Source organism: Anarhichas minor, unplaced genomic scaffold (genome assembly GCF_050575085.1).
Source record: "Anarhichas minor isolate MPS153535 unplaced genomic scaffold, ASM5057508v1 ptg000035l, whole genome shotgun sequence".
NCBI lineage: Eukaryota > Metazoa > Chordata > Actinopteri > Perciformes > Anarhichadidae > Anarhichas > Anarhichas minor.
In genome coordinates, this window is record NW_027466481.1 from 898,293 (window position 1) to 918,330 (window position 20,038).

The following is a 20,038-nucleotide window of genomic DNA, read 5'->3' on the forward strand; positions in this document are numbered from 1 at the left end:
CATTAATTTCCTCTATCAAATCGCCTCTATGCTAATGGCATCGTGTGCAGCTGTGAGTCGGAGAAGGAAGGAGGAGGGGGAAGAAATACGACCAGCAGCTGAGGTGAATTTTTAATCAAAGCACCTTGAGGTTCTTGACAGCGACAGCCGGGTCGGTGAGGAAACTCTGGCGAACGCTGATCTCGATGCCTGCCTCCTTCGTCCTTTGCTCCAGATCGTCTAGAGTCTGCGAGATGAAAGGGAAGGACAGAGGGAGACAGACAGGGAGAGGGGGGGGGGGGAGAGAGGGGGAGGTTAGAGAGGCAGCTGAACTGAGACAGAGAGAGGTGCCGGCTTGAGATTGTAGAGAAAGACAAAAGGAAAGCATAAAGTCTGTAGAGACAGAGAGAAAATCTGAAGCGTATATGAGAAATGTCAAAAGAGGGATAGACGGTGTGTTCGATAAACAATAGATTTTTAGACAAAACACAAGTTGAAAGCAGAAAAGAAGAATGTCTGAAGGTAGAGGAAAGAACGTGGGAGCGCGATCATTAACCTCCATTACAGGAACCAACTCAAGTGTCATGGTATCGACCTCCCTGCCTGGTAGAGATATATGGCCTGATCAATATTGATCACAACCAATACTCACACAACAAATTACTTCAAAGCTCCTCAATCAATCGCCTGGAGAGATTGAAGAAATATTGCATGGCCTAAGAACACAACAGCTCTCATAAACAAACCTACGGCGGCAGACAGGCAATAAGGAAACCCGACACTTTACCAGAAATGATGGAGCAAGGAAGTAAGGAAGAATGATAAAAAAAAAATCAAGTGAAGAAGATTAAAGACAGAGTTGGAGATAAAACGAAGGTGTAAAATTGAAGGTGAGATGGTGAGATTAAAGGTACTGACTGAGGTGAAGACTTCGGTGGTCTGCTGGATGGTGGCGATGCGGGTCCACTTCCACTTCTGGAAGAGCCGCACCCTGGTGGGGTTGTGAAGGGTGGCAGACGGGTGGGTGCGGAAAAAGGTGGGGAAGCGCTGGCGGTTGGACAGGGCCGGCGAGCTGGAGCCGTAGGACAGCTGGGAAACATAAGGAAATTAAAAAAAGAGGTAAAAATAAGGCAGGAATGATAGAGAAGTTTCGGGGGGAAATATACTTCTGACGGTCCATCAGTAGTAGAACAGACTTCAATCAAAATGTATTCAAATCTGGACTCTCTTGTTCCTCCCCTGTACACAGTGTTCTTTGATGGCGACTGGTTCAAACAGCGAACAACAGAGAGGAAAGCCAGCAAAAAGACTGAGAACCAGAGAGACAATCCCCGCTCCCATTTTCTCATTTTCATCCACACCCGCTCCCTCCTTTTAGCTTCCCTCAGGCTTATCAGGTGTGCAGATAAACACTTTAATTTCAACAACAAAAATGAAACACTGCATGCAGGATTTACCATGCATACGTTGCCGTGAAATTGTGATGACACATTCTGCGATTACAAACCGAACTAACAAAAAAAGGATCTAATTATTGTTGTGATCATCTGCTTCTTTCTTTTGGACCCATAAAATTTTAATTTCAGGCACAAATCCCACAAGACGCAGACTGCTTCGATGTGTGTCCAAAACAGCAGGGATGAGGTGGATTGGTGGAAAATCCAGACGGAGACAGGGAGAAACTGAGAGTTGCTCTAACAATTAGTTTCATAGTGACTAATAAACTAATAAAATCCTTAATGGGTCTCCTTTACAACGAGGAACGTGGAGTTACATTACAGATACAGACAGCATAGCGTCCTCCCCGGCACCATTACCGACTCAACCCTGGGAAGTTAACCAATGGGAGCGAGGGGGTTTGATGTTAGATGACAAATGGCATGTACAATGGGGACTCCCCACAATAACAAATCCCTGTGGGCACAGGCAGGTAGACGGAGGCGTCAATACGAAGGAAGGGGAGCGAATCAGGACGTGACAGCTGATCTGGGCGCGGCATTGAAAGATGTGGAGAAACCAGCAGCTTCGGAGGGTGACACATGCTCAGTAATAAACGTGCTAGGTGTTCATAACATACATGAGCACACGCTGACTGTGACGGGAGTTAATTGACAGAAAAACATATTTTCATTAAGGTCAGAAAATAATTTGTTTCCATAATCTATTTAGCACGTCAACTCTTTTTTGGCAAAGGCAAAAACCACCTGAAGCCAGCTTGAATACTTTTTAATTCCTTATTTTCTAATGCGATGCTATTAAAATTGGTTTCTGAAAACACGGCTACTGGGGGCCACTACAAGACAGATGTGGAACAGCAGGAATTTGACATGACACGAGATGTTTATGACTGAAAAAACGGGGGAAAGAACAACAATGTGCAAAAACAAAAGTAGCCATTGTGACAGCTGTCTAACGTCTGACGTGTTCCTTCATTACCATGAAGACAGCCATTGTTTTTATTCTGTGTCAATCCCACACACACACACACACACACACACACACACACACACACACACCGTCCTTCTCCCGTAAATACTCACTCGAGCACCAAAGTTGCATTAATCCAATGCATGTAAATGGATTCTTGTTAGTGAGAGTCTTCAGCCATGCTAACAGCATGTACATGCTAACATGCTTAGAATGACACTGCTGATGTTTGGCAGTTAATAGTTACCAGGTTCACCATCTTGGTTTAGAATGCTAACGTTTGCTAATTTGCGACAAACACAAAGTACAGCTGAGGCTGATAGGAATGGCATTCGTTTTGCATGTCTGTCCACAATTTCAAGCCAATACATCCATTTGACATCAAGCTATTTAACTAAAAGGTTAGAGGAAAGGTGCTAGAGGTAACGTCAGGGCATCACCTGAGCATAGCTAAAACCATACACTGTATAAAAATGGACGTTGTTTCTATGACGTCACCTATAGACCCATTTTATAGTTTTTGCAATCTGGTTTTGGCAAGGGTTACATTAGCACCACGCCTGTAGAATTTAATCATTTAATTGTCAAAAGCCATAAATCCCCAAACAAGGAGCTGCACCTTTTCCCTGTGCTAACACTCAAATAAACCTCCACCAGACACAAAAACAGTGACAAAACTAAAATGGAGCAAAAAGCAGAAAGCTGTGGCAGAAATAGACCGATGTAGCAGCAGTCAGCAACAGACAGGCAAAGTTCCACATTGAAAGCTTCCCAAAAACCACAAACAATTCTCAGTTCCTCAGTTCTCCGGTAGCCTTGTAGTAGTAGATCAATGCCTGTCTACGGCTTACAGTGCTTTTAGAAAGGGAGATAGGGTATCAAATTAACACTGTGCCAAGAGGAGCCGATCGAGAGCCCCTTCTTGATCAGCGTCCAGAAACGGAGGTTGCTTTTGCCTCCCCCGGCGAGCTGATGAGGCTGTTTGACATGCGAGGAGGCTTCTGCAGGCAGGCAGCATACAGAAATAATTGAGTGTGGCGGTTAGGAGGTTGTACCAGTGGTGGCGTGTAGTAAAGAGAGACAGATCCCTTTGTGTGCGGGGAGAATCGACTGCTCGAGCTGAGGGAGCGAGGCGGAAATGGAGAGTGGGAGAGAAAGACGGTATGTGACGGAAAGGAGGAAGGAAGGAAGGAAGGAAGTAAGGAAAAAAGGGGGCTGAAATAGAGCGTGCCAGCTCCAGGGAGCAACGATAGACAGAGCAAAGAGGAATGCAAAGAGTCAAAATGTGAGAAAGAGTTTTTAATGATGAGGAAAGAAAGGGGGACAAAGAGAGGGGGACCAGAAATGAGAAAGAGGGGCAGATGCCAAACACTAGAACTGATTGTTCTCGATGACTAATCTCTGGATGGAACTTCAATTACAGGACAAAGCTAATAAGCGGAGCAGTGTGAGTGACAGAGAGGCAGATCAAGAGGAGACAGAGAATGAGATAAACTAAATAAACTAACTGATGAAGGCATAAAAAGTGTTTCTGAAAAACAGCAGCAGCAGAAGACAGCATGAGATCCCTCACTGATTCAGAGATCTGGGATGCGCTTGTACTTGTTATAAATGTATTATGATGCAGAATATGACGTCAAACAATATGTTCTGTCCTGCACGTAGTGTCGCCGTCAATGCAGTATTGTGAAACCGCCAGGTAAAGTGTTGTGTTAAGTGCCGTTAATTAAAGGCGGCGTGTGAGGTATTTGAAAATCAATAAACAACTACAGCATTGATTTGGGGAATTAGTATAATTACCACAAGTGCAAAAGATTACCATTTAGATAAATGTCAGCTTCCAATAGCCTCCACAGTCATTTTTACATCGGTTGCCTGCACAAAACGGAGGGAGTAACAACACAGAGCTTTCAGTGTCAGTTTCAAAGGTTTCTTATCAGCTCATATCCCTCCCTGTGCTATCTGTAATGAAAAAGACGATCACAGACAGACACATGGGACGTAAGGTCTTCTTCGCTGTTTGTTTGGCATCTCGCCCTAGTTCCCTGCGGAGGATCAGTGCCGTTACTTAAGACGTTTTGAACCAAAGGGTCTGAATTGTAAATGGCATTTATACAGAGCTACCATGCAGGGTAGTTTTGGTTTTTATGTGTTCAGGTTTTGAGATGTATATCTCTAAGATTTCAGCCTCCACCTAATGAATCCACAGACCCTGCTGTGAAACCGAAGAAATAGTCTCGATATGAAAACTGTTGACAGTGTGCTCTGTGGATATCAAGAGGAACAGGGACACTGGAGAGAGATGTTGAATTTTTAAATGTCATGTCTCGATGATGTAAATCCCATAAACAAAATTCCATCCACCTGCATTGTTTTGGATGTGGCAGCTGAAATCTCAGCATCTGAAAACCACTCAACCAAAACATAACTGGATACTTCCAGAGGTAAGAGGAGATATAGCCCACCACTGGCAGCATTAAAAGCATGCCAACTATCGCTGGATTACTTTGATACTGAAGAAAACTTATATGTGATGATTCTTAAGGCCAAAAAAAAAACCCGCCAATGAACAGTGTGCATCAACAAAACAATATATATATATAAATATATATATATATATATATATATATATAAAATCACCACAGCGAAATGCAAAGGATTTAAGGACCATCTTTTTCCTATGATTTCCAAGCAGATTCATTGATGTTTATTCGCAATGGATATTGGAGACTAAATAAATTATATGTCCTCTGGAAGTGTAAGTCATGTCTAAAAATATGTGTATCGTGTCTGTGTGTTCGGATTTGACTGAGTAATGATGAAGAAGAGGTACAAATGTTGACGCCAGTTGCAGCTTACGTCTCACATCTCTCCGTGCGCACCCCGCCTTCAACAATTAAAAAATACTCTGGGTTAAAATGACTGGGGATTGAAAAGAAATGTCCTGAAAGTGTGCACTTGGGCATGAACAGTAAGAGACACCCACCACTATGAGGTTCCACATGCGAGCAGCTTCGGCCACCAGCGTGGAGACGCCGCTGCAGCCGGGCATCAGGACGATCTTGATGGGCTCGGTGTACAGAAGGTCATACAGCAACTTGGTGGCTTCTCCGGGGTCACACTGGAAGGACAAAATGACAAAGTGTTTAATGGATGGACGGATGAACAGATCAATAGTAAGGATGAGAAGTTACTTGAGGTGATTGAAAGAGAGAGAGGGAAAAGGGGGAATGAATCAGAGCGGGGGAAGTGGGACAGATAAGGGTGAGGGAGACAGATGAAATGGGAGCAGAGGGTGAGGAACAAATAAGGAATGGAGCGTGGGGGATGGAAGAGGAAAACAGAAGATAAAGTAAAGGGAAATGACATAGAAGAACTAAAAGGCCAATGCAAATGTGAAGAGAAAAGGAAAGTAATACAAAAAGAGGACGAGTGAGGGAAATGCAAAGAACAGAACAGACAAGGTCACGGAAGTACAGGGAAAGAAATGGCACAAAAGTAGCAGGGATCACCCAACACGCAGATGCAAATGTGAAGGGAGAAGACAAGCTGGAAGTAAGGAAAGCGAAGAGTTCACGTCCACACAGCCAGTATGTATCATCGACACACAACACGCTGTCCACAGATCAAGACATAAAAACAGAAAGACAGGCCGAAACCAAACAAAAGCGAGCCCGACGACCACGACAGCAGCCATCACAAGTCATTACGACCCTCCAATGAAGTCATTTACAGCATGTCTGGGTGGCGAGAGTGCAGCTGGAATGATCCATCACTGCTCTGTCAGCCAGATTACCGACAGGCCGTCACCGCCGCGCTGCTCATCAGACTCACTGATAAACTGGCCTGACACATCCAATGATTCACCGTGGAAGAGGAGATGTGGCTCGCAAACACAAACACGTGCACATGCACAGTTTTAAAAAAAATACACTCCAGATGAGTGTCACAAACAATCGAACCGCGGCGGATGATGGCGGCGACCAATATGGCTCCTAATTGGGGGGTTCGTATCGGCGGCTGAATAGTCTCTTTGAGGCGGCCCTCTGCTCTCTCTCTGAAGAGGTAATCACCACTCAAGAACCAGGGAATATGCGGAATAGCCGGGCTTCTTATTGATTGACGTGTTTTCCATTAACTCGAGATTGGGTGGGATTATAGTGGTGTCATGTCGTCGCAGAGAAAGTCAGGATGTTGTCATGCACTTAGATAATTCAATCTGAACCCAATTAAAGTCTCTGTATGGTTTTCTCCATTGGTCCAAATCCATGTAGGGAATTCTGCTTAAATTACTTTTATTTTTTGGGACCTTTAGTTTGTTTAAACTGTGCATGTCGTCAAGGTGATCACTGTAGAGGGTAGAAAAGGTCACAGCATCTGTAAAGTCTCCTGCATGGGCGCAGAATCAGCGGGAGCTTCAGCACCCGCTGTGGAATAATACTGTGAGGTGACCTGATCGGGAGAAAAGGGCACAGCAGGGTTTTATCTGTCAGCTTAACCTGCGTCCACACTTAATATTTGTTTATGTGCTGACGCTCCACTCAGTGATTTCTTAAAGCTTCTGAACCGCTTGCATTCAATAACTTTTGAAATAATGCCGTTTGCAGCCACCTACACCTTACAGCTATAATTTGCGCTACAGGGTGAAGCCTGGGTGGACTTAGGGCTGGGCGATATGGCCAAAGTCTTCTATCACAAGATATTTCATATATATATATATATATCAAGAATAGATACAGCATGTTTTCTTGGTTACCAAAAATTCAACTTGACTGCTGATAGTTCCTTCAGAGATTCAGGTGTGTTATGCTAGCAGTGGCTAATGTAGCCTCAGGCCTCAAGCAGAGAGGAGGAGAGGGTTACAGACGTAAGCTCGCTTACTCAACACTGAACCCTAGATTTTGATGTGAAGAAGCTTTGGAGGAAGCTTGTAAGTATACCTTGACTTTTGGATATTTTGCCACAGTTATGTATTCCCAAGGTAAAGAATAAACCTTTATTCTACATTTGTCTAAGTTAGTTTAGTGTATATTTGGCAAAATGTATTCAATTTGATCAGCTGGACAGAAATTAGATTATGCTGCAAGAGAAGTTTGAGGATTTTCTATGAATACTTTTTGCAAGTTTTTATCACTGACTTTCATAGACTGTTACTATCAAAATATACATGAATAAGAGCATGTAATATACCTATCGATACAGCAGAGTCTCGTCTTTTTGGTCACTGTGGTTAAAAGAAAACGCCTTTTCATAAAAATCCTCCAATGCGCAGCAGAGTACACAATAGAGGATAACTGAAACCTGTCAAATGTATCTGTACAAGTTTATCTGTTTCAATTTACGCTCCACCACAAAGGGCAGTTTGGCTTGATCACCAAAACCTGCGGCAATAGAAGTACTAGAAAAACCTGGAATGAATGTCTTCGGACTCGGCTAAACTAGAGTTTTGGAATCCATGCTTGTAAAAAAGATTCCCTGAGTCTATCCCCATGCACTGCTAACCATCCTCAAACCACTGGGTTACCTGCATTCGTATCGACTGGGTAAGCAGCTTCACAATATTGACGTCATATAGGAATAGGCAACCTTGTACAACGCGGGGGCCGAGAGGCTGCAGGTTTTTCCTCCCGATCAATCACTTCTTCCCCAGCTGATTTCACAGATCACTTCCTCCTCTCTGGTAAAATCAGCTGCAGCCTGTCGGTTGCCTTCTGCCTCATGAAAATGAATTCCTGTGTTATCTTCGAGCGAGGGGAGCTGCAGATTGACGCACAGACCTTTTTTAAATACAGCTTTTCCTGGAGGTTGTTTGTGTTCCCTGTCACTGTGTCTGTGGGCTGGCTGCATGCTGAGAAGAAGCTTGTTAGCTTTCTGGTGTTACAGTGTTTTAACTACACTCTGATGAGGGCTAATTCTTTGCTGAATATCTTTTAAGTATATTAAATATGTCATTACAATCCAACCTCACACAGCGTTCAATAACGGCTTGTTTGCATACATTTTCCAAATTACTCGCAGCTTATAACGTGTAGGAATTAGAATTAAATCAGACGGGCACTCGGAGAGCACAGACTTCTGCCAAAGCCATGCCGAACCGAAAACACGACCTCCTTCGCCGGAGCAATGCAGATTCTGAGCTTGTAGAGGTTAAGTCATTATTTTCTCCTACACAATAAACTGTTACCTCTTGACATGGTTAGTCAATATCATTTTTTATCTTATATTGAAAAATATATCTTTATATATAATTTTAAAGATACATTTTTGGATTAATGTCTGACCAAACTGACAATATAGTTAGAGAAGCATTCAAATGAATGGCAAACCAATCACTAGTGGACAAACGCCCTTAAAATGCTTTATCCCGTGTCACATATTAAATAAGTCTGCCTTAGATCTTTGAACTTACGGGGTCACATTTTCCTTAATATGCATGGAACCGGAAATTGCAAAAGCTTCGATTGACTTTGGTGTTTCATGGAATTAATTCAGTCGCTACACCCTTTAGAGTTACTGACAGACAGTTCAGGGATATAACGAAGGTCTATTCTTGAACAAAGCTGCATCAGACTCCATACCTGAACCTTGTGTTTTGACGAGCGTAAAAAATAAATTTAAAAAACCCTTTTGGTAAACAAAAAGGGAAACACGGGGCAGTAAGAGGTGAAAAAGCACGCAGTATCCCTTAAGAAAAAAACATAGAGAGGGAAAACAGGGGTGTTGGCAGGTATGCCATAAAGGTTGAAGAATCTCTGCTATTCTTGGAGGTCTGTCTTCTACAACCCCCTGGAGTCATCACCATTTTACTTTCATTTCTAGCCCTCCTTTGCTCATGAGAGCGCCTGGATTGACGGCTCCCGATGCCATTCACATACACATTTACCGACACACACACACATCGCTGTGCTTCTACCTTTGAGAGGACACTCTTCGACATAACGCATCCCCTAGCCCCTTACCCTCAACTTAACCACATCCACTAAATGCCTAACCTCAACCCTTACCCTCACCTCAACCTAATTCCAACCTAAACCCTTTAAGTCTGAGGCCTTTGAAAAAGTGAGGACTGTCCAATAACGCCCTCACTCTGAAGGTGAACTCAATTTGGTGCTCACAAAGGTAGATGAACAAGTACACACACCCACACACACACACAGAGAAAGAGATTAGTGCATACCAGTGTGTGTACCAGTCATAAAAAATGCACTCGTACAGCTACATGTGCACACATACGTGACATAGCACCGCCACCTCTCTCGCTGTCCTTGGTGCTGAAATTCCCCGAGCCAATAACAGTGTTGTCGTTAACATGCCTATGCAGCCTTTTCAATCAGTCAAACCCAGCTCGTGAGGACCTTTGAAAGAAACCCAATGTTCCCTGGGCTGAGGAGAGCGGGAGAAGACATTGGCTCGTCCTAATACACTCTCTAATTACACTCCAGATTGAATAATATAAAAAGAGTGTGAAGAGGGGATAAGATAAGGGCCTGGGGGACAGCCTATGTGTTGCATCTCAAAGCATGCGCAGCTACATCTCCTAATTTCCTCATAATTACATCTGTCGCCCGCATTCAGGCTTGTATGCCAATGCATGACATGCATGGGGACCAGTGATGAATACTGGTTATGCCACAGTGAATGGGGAAATGGTGTCACGGCTGCCAATTAAAATAAAGGACAAGAGTGAGGGAAGCACCTTGTTTCACCATTTCTCTGTATCTCCACTGTCTCACTCCATCACTGTTAATAATTGATCAAAGTTTGCAGTCTCGGCTTTGATATATCCATGGCAACGGCCTGCGCGGAGTGTGTGTGTCTGCACGTACTGCATGTGTGTGTGTGTGTGTGTACGCGTCTGTCCGTGTGTGTGTGTAGATCTCAGAAGGCTGTAAATAGTCTGATGCTGTCGCCAGAATAGCCAGAGAAACAAGCCGTTCTGCTACCACGGGGTATCTGCATCCATTAAAGGGACAGGCTGGGATTAAGTGTTGAGCTTCATGAATATTGTATGATGTTGAACAAGCTGAGGACATCGCTTGATACTCCCAAATCGAATGGTCACGGTGTGGGAATGTGTGTTGAGGCACCTGTCTACCAAATCCAAGTCAAACTTTAACGCGTGCCGTTTTCTCAATGCTGCTGTTTACGAGCTAGACTTGAAAGACGCGATAACAAAAACGTTCGGCATCGTGATAAATTCGGGTCAAGAGACTCTGCTGCGTAATTACACTTCTCCGGCTTTGATCTTGAGATGCAAACAAAGGGCCAGTTACGCCCTTGTCTTAATCTCCCAGTCAAACAAAAGAGTTATTCGAGATTCGCTCTCTGACCAAACAAGAATGAGGCGTGAGCCGTCATAACTGCATGTAAATATCATAGCTAATTAATCCCTTTCCATATAATAGCTTTTCAACCTCTCAGAGAGTAAGATCCTCATTACTATTCCACCCAGGTGAGACGTGTTTGCAATGAGAAGGTAAAAAAAAAAAAGAAACACTCATTCCAAACACACTGTACCCTAAGCAGGAGCAATAAATTCCCTCCTGGACTAAATTCAAGGAATTAGCCAGCGTTGCTCAGACAATGTTCTACCAGCCTCTTTGAGCTGTTATATTCAGCGGATCTGCATCTATTTATCGAGCCGGAGGCGCCAGTGACTCCTGAAGCACGAGGAGGAGTGATGTTTTCCCCCAATCCCTATGAAATGTGCTCATGCCATTGCTTTATCTTTATGTTTATATACGGCAGCTACATCTGCAGCTGCCCGCTTCAGTAGACTTGTAATCACAGGATGCACGCACACGTTTGATCTGTTCAGCATTTGATTGCAAAGAACAAGGTGTATGCGCGACACATTGGGAATAAGCATGCACTGCACTATCAGCTCTGCATACATCCAGCATATGAATTTGCACACATACTTTCACAGAGCTGAAATCTTATTTGTTTCTGTGGTTTGCTTCACGAGTAACTGTGTTGCCATGCCAACTCTCTCTCCCTCTCTCACACACACACACACACACACACACACACATATTCGCTCTCCCCCTGCTATTCTGTTTAACAGGATTCCAATGCAGAGCCTTGTACACCAATCAGAATAAAGCTCGTAGCATATTTCTAACCAGTCCCAGTACAGTTAACTGTTTGGTGCCCCGGCCGCTCTCCAGGCATCTGTCCTGCAGCATGATTGATAATAACCCAACAGAGGGGATATCCAGTAATTGTTTTCCTGCGTCTCCACTCATCCCGCTGATGAGAAAAATGGTTTTCTCTTGGAGGAAAAACTTTCAGAATAGCAATTAGGACAGGTAGCAACAAGGCGTAAATAGCAAGAGCATTTTAGTTTTTTTTACAGAGATAAATAATGTGCTTTTTTAATTAAAGTCTATGTCAGCGTAGTGGGTGGTAATCTGGGGCAGCCAGGGGAAATGAAACCAGTCAGGGGGCGGATATTGGATTTATAGTCGTTGATAATGTTGACATTTTAAAATACCACCGTGATTAATGATTGATGAGCAACAAGCAGGAGGTGTGTTTGTTCATTTAACACTATCCAGCACTGTACATTGCACGGGAGCCCCCTTTGTGAGGCAGAGTGGAGACTTGAGGGTTACTTATCAGCGGGGTGACCTTTTTAATGAAAGCTCCTCTTTGAGAACTGTGACTTGGGAAAAGGCAGGCAGGTGTTCCTAAACTCGCAGCCCTGCCCTGTTGATTTTGGCAAAGTGACATTTAATATACCTGCCACGATTCTAAAAATAAAAACCAAGGTGGAAAATATAATTAGCTCCATAAAGTCAGGAAACATTGTTCAGGAAGCATCAAAATGAAACACATCACAAACAGATGTGACAGATGACTTTCGGCACACTTAAAATGACACAAGAGAGTCAGTTGCTCCTCGTGATAATTTGAGAGGCGGATGATGAGACCCCCTCACTGACTGACACCGCACATCACTTGAGCGCGCACCTCCTCTGACTCCCCATCCACATGCACTCACCATGCTGTCGTAGTGGATGAGCTCCAGCTCGTAGTCGGGCAGGATGTCGCTCCTGTTGTTCACCAGATCCAGGGCCATCTGAGCGGAGGGCATGCACGCCTGGCCGCCGGGCCAGCCTCCGCTCATGGGGAACAGCGCTCCGATGTACAGCTTCTTCTTGCCTGCGGATGGCCGAGGCCAGAAGAGGAGAAGTGCGGTGAGAGATGCCCGGAGGAGGAACGTCGCTTGGCCGCGGGCCGCGCGAGTTACCCGCGGAGGACTTCTGCAGGCCACCGGCATGGTTCAAGGTGAGCTGAACTGGAGCAGGTTCCCTCCCGGTGCTGCAGCGCGAGCCAGGCGCGGGTCAAAGCCTATTTTTGATTTATTTCGCAACTAAAACGTAAGTGAGCTCAACACGTGTCCGGCTCCTTTAAACTGGACCCAGTTTGGATTTGACGTTGCAGCTATTTACTTTTAATTGCAAGTGTTTAGCGAATCGAGTAAATACTTGAGTCGGCGTATAATTTAGCATAATGCATGGTTAATTATACATAACATGCTGGATTTTTTTTTTTGGGGGGGGGGACGAAGTCAAACACAGTTCAGACTCGGAGCGATCATGTGAGGACGCTGCTGCTCGCCTCGAGATGCTCGGCAGTCAAGTTTCAATCCTGCAATCCGAGCCATATCTCCGCAAGTCCACGCATTCGGCGCGACTGAACTAACGCATCGCTTTCTGCCTGCAATCGATCATGAATATTGGCTTACGCTCCAAAAGAAAGAAAATAGGACGCGCGAATTAGAGAGTGGAGTCCGCGCAGAACACGTCAACCGGGTCAAATGAGTGTGGATTGGGAGCTGCAGCTAGAAAAAACCCAACAACAACAACAACCGGAGAGTGAACTGAGAGCTGAAGCAGCAGAACATAGCAGACAGCATCTCCCCCCCCCCCCCCCCCTTTAACGCAGCCGTATTCCAACAGATGAGACGATTTGCCGCGGAAAAGCAGGCGCGCCTGAGCTCTGCGTCTGATCCACTGCAGCACCGGCAGACTGAGAAGTGTGTGCGTGTATGTGTTTGTGTGTGTGAGAGAGAGACAGAGAGGGAGAGAGAGAGAGGGAGAGTGAGCCAGGACAAGTCTGAAATGTATGCTGAGAAAGAGAGAGGGGGGAGAGAGAGAGAGAGAGAGATGAGTGGTTAGGAGGGGGCTCTGGGCAAAATCTCCTCAATGGTTTTCTAATGAGTTACACGCTGTGCTTAACTGAAAACAGTGCATCTATTCCACCACAGTCCCACACGACCTCTTTTTTTGTTTTTTGGTCACATGTTCCTCTTTGCATTTGGCTCCTTTTACTCCCACCACTTGCTGCAGCTGGCAATTGGCTCACGCTGCAGGCTAGCGGGTCCATAACCAATTTATGATCAATGCATCAGCTCCAGGAGGCCAAATGTGACGTCACCAGAGAGTCAGATTTGTTTATGCCAAGTGCGCATGGATTTGGTTCTTTTGCAGTCTCGGTAGGACTTGGGCGACATGGTGAAAAGCAATGTCTTGTATTGATTAATATATTGACCCGGCAGCTGTGTGGTAAGTAACGTAAAATAATCAAAGCAGTGTCAGCAGTGATGTAGTGCATGCAACAACCATCTTAGCAAGTTGCTAATTAGCAATAAACATGAGTACAGCTGAGGCTTATGAGAATGCCTCTAGCTTTGCAGGTTTGAACCAAAGCATTGGACACATTTGCATTTTAATTAACAGAGGAAGGTAAATAATAATTAAAATAAATCTTTGTTATTCATCCTGAGGGGGACTTGAATGTGGGAACCAAATTTCATGGCAATCCACCCACAAAGAAGAGTCAGAGGATCTCCAAAGTAAGGAGGATTTATCCTCTGGGGAGCATGAATGCCTGTACAGAAACATGTAACTTTTAGCCTGGCTTTAACACAGATACCTAGCTGCTGCTTGACCTGCAAATCATTAGCTCCATTACATGGCCCAGCACACACGAGCAGTGAGCAACCCGGCTCTGTAACCACCTCTGCTAATTCATAGACCGTTTCATCTCTGCCTCCTCTCCACGGCCAAGTCCATACAGTGCTGCAGAAGCTGCTTTGAGAAATCAGCAAGAAATGTGGCAGGCAGTATATCAGTCAGGGCTGACTTCATTCCATTTTATTTCTGGAAACAGCAATGCAGTTAGTGTAGATAAGAGAGAAACTGGGCTCCCCTGCACACCTGTTTGAATCCTCTGTTCACATCCAGCACAGTCCCTATTTGTAACTCCGACACACAAAGACATGCGAGCATGCACCCGCACCATCTGACACATATAACAAGTACACACAAAGTCAGGCACGATGGCCTTTGAGCCTTTACAGTTCAAAATGAAGAGTCACGCGATTTATACAGAATTGGTGACTACATTTAGGGCAAGAATTACAACATACGACCACAAATACAACAAACAAAATACTTATTTGAAATGTTGAGTGTAGCTGCTATAAGGCAATTACAAATAAATGGCTTAAACCAGACATCCCATCTATAGAAGAGTGGTATGATATCATTTTTTAAATATTTATAATGGAAAGAATCCCCTTCTACATGAGGCTTCAGGAAAATACATTTGAATACATTTTGGAGAAAACACCCTTCTTTCTAAATTAGTTTTATTTATTTAACAAAATATTTTTTGCTTTCTTCATCTCAAATGAAAAGCCGCACGTTCTATTTTTGTGTTCTAAAATCAGACCTTAAAAACAGAAAAGACGGATCATTCTAAGTATCTAACTAAAGACGACTGCGTGAACAGCTGCTGTAATGTGATCTTAAATAAAGGAAAACAAATTAAAGTTAAGCATTTTCCACCACAAAGAAAAAGAATGATCCGAAAGTCATCTTCTAAAATGGATTTTTGATGTTTTTGGAGACACGTCTGCCAACTTCATTTGATTTTGATGAATCTTTTAAGGGATGTTAAAGGTTAACAGCTCGTTACCTGAGATCTTTACTTTGCAAACAATACTGTTATTTCATTTCATGCTCTGGTTTTTGTAGTCCCCGTGCAAGCGTTCTAATTGCAATGTAATGTCAGTGTTAAAGTTCCCTTTTGAAAATTACTTACTGCAGCAATTGAAAAGAAGACCATTATTTCTAAATTAAAAACACTCTAGTTATGGCGATGGAGTATGACTATTATATCACCCTGGTTCATTACCCAAATCTCATTATCTGGATATTTCCATGTAGCAGAGAGCTATTAAGATCCAGCTGCTAACAAGGCCTCACAGGCTGAGGTGAGTGTAGTGATCATCGGCTGGCATTTGCCTTCCACTTCCACCCAGTGGCCCATCCAACGCGCTATCAATTATTCAGCCGTGAACTTTATATTCCTTTTTTTTTTTCGCTCCGTAATCCTACAGCCGACACATGCGAGACGCACCAGCATGGGAGAGTACAGTGTTAACAACCCCCGGTGGTGGCAAAATACCACATTCAGAGGAGACATTAACTGTGGCACAGCCTGGAGGAGATGCAACGGAGACACGAGTGCTGTAACATGTTGCTGAGCCGGCCTCGTACTGTACGCTTGTGTGTGTGTGTCTGCAGTTTGCACACTGGGCATCCTTCAGGGAAATGGCCTGTTTTTCTTCCTGGCAGACGTTGTCAGAGGGGGAACATACCGTTTTTGAATGTTCCCTTTTTGTAACAGCTGATTACTCTGTCCTCCACTTGCAGAGCGCTTGTTATTCAATCTGAATCATTGTGAAAATGATTGTGATGACAAAATGTATTGAGTAAAATCAATCAGACTGTTTTAAATTCGCAAGACGCTGGCATTTTATTCAGTGAGGGTTTTGTCTTCCCACAATGCTGACTGTACGAGTCAGAACCCGTTTCTTTGTGTAGAGGTGAGACTTTGGTCAAAGAGTGTTTCATAAGGCAATCTTTTTGCTTGTCCGACTTTGCTTGTTGTGCCAGATGGGCAAGGTGAAAACGCAGCATGTATTTACACATTGCAGCGCCAGAATTATTGGAAGAACAATTTATAGGAGCATAAATGTTGGCCAGCATGCTATAAAGATATAGTTCATCATGCAGTAAAAAGCTGTAACTTCGATACAGCATCATCATTACATAAGTTGTCCAGCAGCAGCAGCAGCAGCAGCAGCAGCTCAACACACACTAGTTTCCAATACTCTGCAGCGCCTCGGTTATTAGAGTAATATATCATGCCTGGGTATCAGGGTGGAGGGGAGTTGAGAATAACAAGTTCATTGTTCGACTGTAAAGAATACCCTGCCACTAGGGCATAAGCTTTATAGCAACGTTTGGTAACCACTTTTATGAACATAGATGTGAAGAAGGAATATTTTCTGCTATATCACAGTGTTTTAGACTGAATTCATCAGCTTTAAAAATCCATTTGTTGTCACGTGCGACCGAACAGATGACTCACATGCCAAGATTAAAGCACTGCTAAAATCCCAATGATACAGCCCATTTTTTAGAGGATGAGGGCGGCCATGTTTTGTCTTATTTTCAACAAATCCCATGAAAGGACCAAAAACCAACAATGAATTAATCCAGCTTTACCACTACTAGTGGTGCTGTCTGTGTGGCCGACGGCTGATATATCTCATTCCTCTGTTTCATAAAGCTCTTACTTTGTACGGCAGCTGGATTCTATTGTTGTCAAAACTATGAAAAAAAAACACATCAATGAGCCTTCATGTGCTTTGATTTCGATGAACAGGGGTACTGTAGTTTATTTTGAGTCAGTCCCACAGACACTGTCCTGCTGCTGTAAATACTCCCCAGTGCACCAAACCTGTATTAGTCCACCACTGAAAACAGTCTCCAACAAATGCTGTCTTTATTCCTGTTTGAGTAACATTTGTTAGTAACTACCAGGTTGTGTCTTTGTCAAAAAGACAAAATAAATGTAATCTCACTAAAAGTTTTTAGTTTACATAAACACAATGTTTTGATCACAAATGGGACATGGACTAATGCATTACTGCTTTTCAAATAACAGCTAAAATAAATAAATATATATATATATACTGTATATATATATTTAGAACTATGCCATCCTTTTGCTTTAATGAATGTGAGTGCTTCTACATTCTAAAAAACAATCTTCCCAAAAAGATTAGATAGATTATTAAATAGAATAATATAAATATACTGTATAATACTGAGTACATACGTGACATATACATACAGTATATACAGAGTTTATTTAGTATATATAATAACTTGTTTGCTGCTTTGTTTCTTTTGACTCTGGTGGTTTTGTTATACAGCACTTGGAGGAAACAGAAACTAGAAATGCAATCCTACTGCATATATGTGTGCGCACACACACACACACACACACACACACACACACACACACACAGGGTAGAGCAGACACAGACAGGAGCAGGGTATTAACCTTTCTCCCGCTGAGGAGGCAGTAAGTGGGTGGTGATGGCACATGCAGTGGAGAGAGAGACAGAGAGAGAGAGAGAGAGAGCAGACCCAGAAGGAGGTCACTATTGAGACAGAAGATGGAAATTTCTATTTGAGGAAACAGTGTTCTCTGCTGCTTTGTTAATTATGTGTTTGTCAAGTCTGTCCGTGACATTTGGAAAGTTTTTTTATCAGCAACTTCTGGGATTACTTGCCTGAAACTATATCTGAAGTTTAGTTTCTGCACAGTGTGTGTGCATGAGTAGCATGTGTGTGAGTGAACAGGTGTGTTCGTCTCATGAAACAGGTCTATGCCTAATTCATCCGTGAGCGTTGTGATCCATCCAAGGATTGCAGCTCGTGTATGATTCAATATCTTGCCAATTCCTAATGTGGTGACATAACCGTGCAAGAGGGTGAGCCATCGTGCAACAGTAACGCATGTATTCATCATCCTTTGCCTTGATCAGATAAAACGTCTGCACTACAGTTGATGTTTTGACTCATTATTTTTCCAGGAAAAGCTGCCGGGGCGCATAAGGTCATTTTCAGAAAGGACCTGTTGCAAACTGCAGGTCTAACAGCGCCGTGTGTCGGACTGGGGTTCGTGAGCGGAATATTCCACACCTGATTATATTTAGGTGACAAACTCACAGCTAACCTTCTTCATTTTCAAAATTCCACCTTTCTCTAACTCTGGAGGGCAGGGGCGTGTGTTGCAAGAGCGATCAAACTAATATGCAATTTTCATTAAAACTTTGAAATTAAAATTAACTAAAGACATAAGGGGGTTTAGTGTGGATGAGATGAGTTGAAAATGCTACCTCACTAAAGATGCTCCTGAGCAGATTATATAGTCTTAATCTTCTCTCTCTGTGCTTTTGATTCATAAAAGAAGGATTTGCTCAACACTCGGGAGTAGAAACATGTTCCTCGTGTTCCTTGGCAGGTGGGGGAGCTGATGGGAACGCTGTCAGATAAAAATGTATGTGCTCTAATATTAGATACGAAAAGTAATTTATTTAACTGTGTGTACAACTTCAATGATCTTGTTTCTCAAGGCAGAAAAAAAATCATCTTTAATTGGACAAGCTGTTCATAGAAGAAGTTTCCTTTTCCCTGTGAAGTCAGATTTTATTTCCAGCCACACGTCAGTGCTTTAGGCTGCTGCTGCCCTCTTGTGGTTAGAGCACACATTGCATCTGCAGCACAGTGTTGTAAAGCCTGACGTTTAAATAAAAGATCTCTGTGAGCACAGTTACGTTCAGGTACATTACCATTAGCTATACAAACAACGGTTATGTGTTCTGGGTGAGACATTTCACGTGTTATTCATAATGATTACATGATATTTTATTAAGGGATACACATTTCAGTGAAATGTCCTTCATTTCTGATTTTTATTTTTTGCATGAAACCTTGTTTTGTATACGTTTTTGTGCATAGTTAATGTACAAATGTTTAATGTTTTAGTGACACATAAGTCCATGCTGGCTGGGCACACCACACAATAATAAGCATAACTAATTAACTATTGCATTGTAGTAAGACTTGGCTATCATGGACATGATAATAAGAAAGAAAGATTCCTATACCTGTGTAGTTTCTGTCATCTTTGGCCGGCAAACACACAAAAAGAAGCAAAAAAGAACAGTTGATTAAAAAATGCAACTCAAGTGGAAACAGAACATTTAACAAGAAGGAAAAGATCATTGTACATTGAATTTGATGGGAGATCCTGATGTTTTTTTAATTGAATTATTCACCGTGTTAATGTATAATTTGTAAAAAGAAAATGGTGCAGTAAAGCAAAAAAAAGAAAATAATTTCCCTCCACTAGATGGCAGCAACACATCATTGTATTTGTCCTGAGCACTGGATGCTGAGCAGTACTTTCCTGTTGTTAATATTATGTAATCCTACGTTTACAGGAACACCACAAAAATATAGTATATTCAAATCTATAGTTATATTTAGTGTCGGTACCACAGACAATCTCAAAGCAACAACATAGAAGAAATAAACAATCAGAGCACACGAGAGAATTCTAGAGCATCTTCTAGATTATTTTTAAAAACTATTACGCAATATGTCACCTACTCCTCAGTTGCCCAGTCCTACTGTGCTGATAGTTCCCTCTCTCATCTCTTTTAATGCAACCATTCCCATAGCAACTTTAGTTG

The 20,038-nt window shown here is 43.0% G+C and overlaps 1 protein-coding gene across 1 annotated transcript in view; it reads right to left on the reverse strand.

The window, feature by feature from the left end:
- gabbr1a (gamma-aminobutyric acid (GABA) B receptor, 1a) overlaps nucleotides 1-20,038 on the reverse strand; it is a 55,243-nt gene that overhangs the window by 26,724 nt on the left and 8,481 nt on the right. Inside the window, exons 5-9 of the mRNA XM_076106784.1 lie at nucleotides 19,451-19,468; nucleotides 12,413-12,573; nucleotides 5,393-5,527; nucleotides 898-1,068; nucleotides 125-226 (exon numbers count right to left, since the gene is read on the reverse strand). Coding sequence (XP_075962899.1) covers nucleotides 125-226; nucleotides 898-1,068; nucleotides 5,393-5,527; nucleotides 12,413-12,573; nucleotides 19,451-19,468 — 587 coding nt within the window. The remainder of the gene's footprint in view (nucleotides 1-124; nucleotides 227-897; nucleotides 1,069-5,392; nucleotides 5,528-12,412; nucleotides 12,574-19,450; nucleotides 19,469-20,038) is intronic.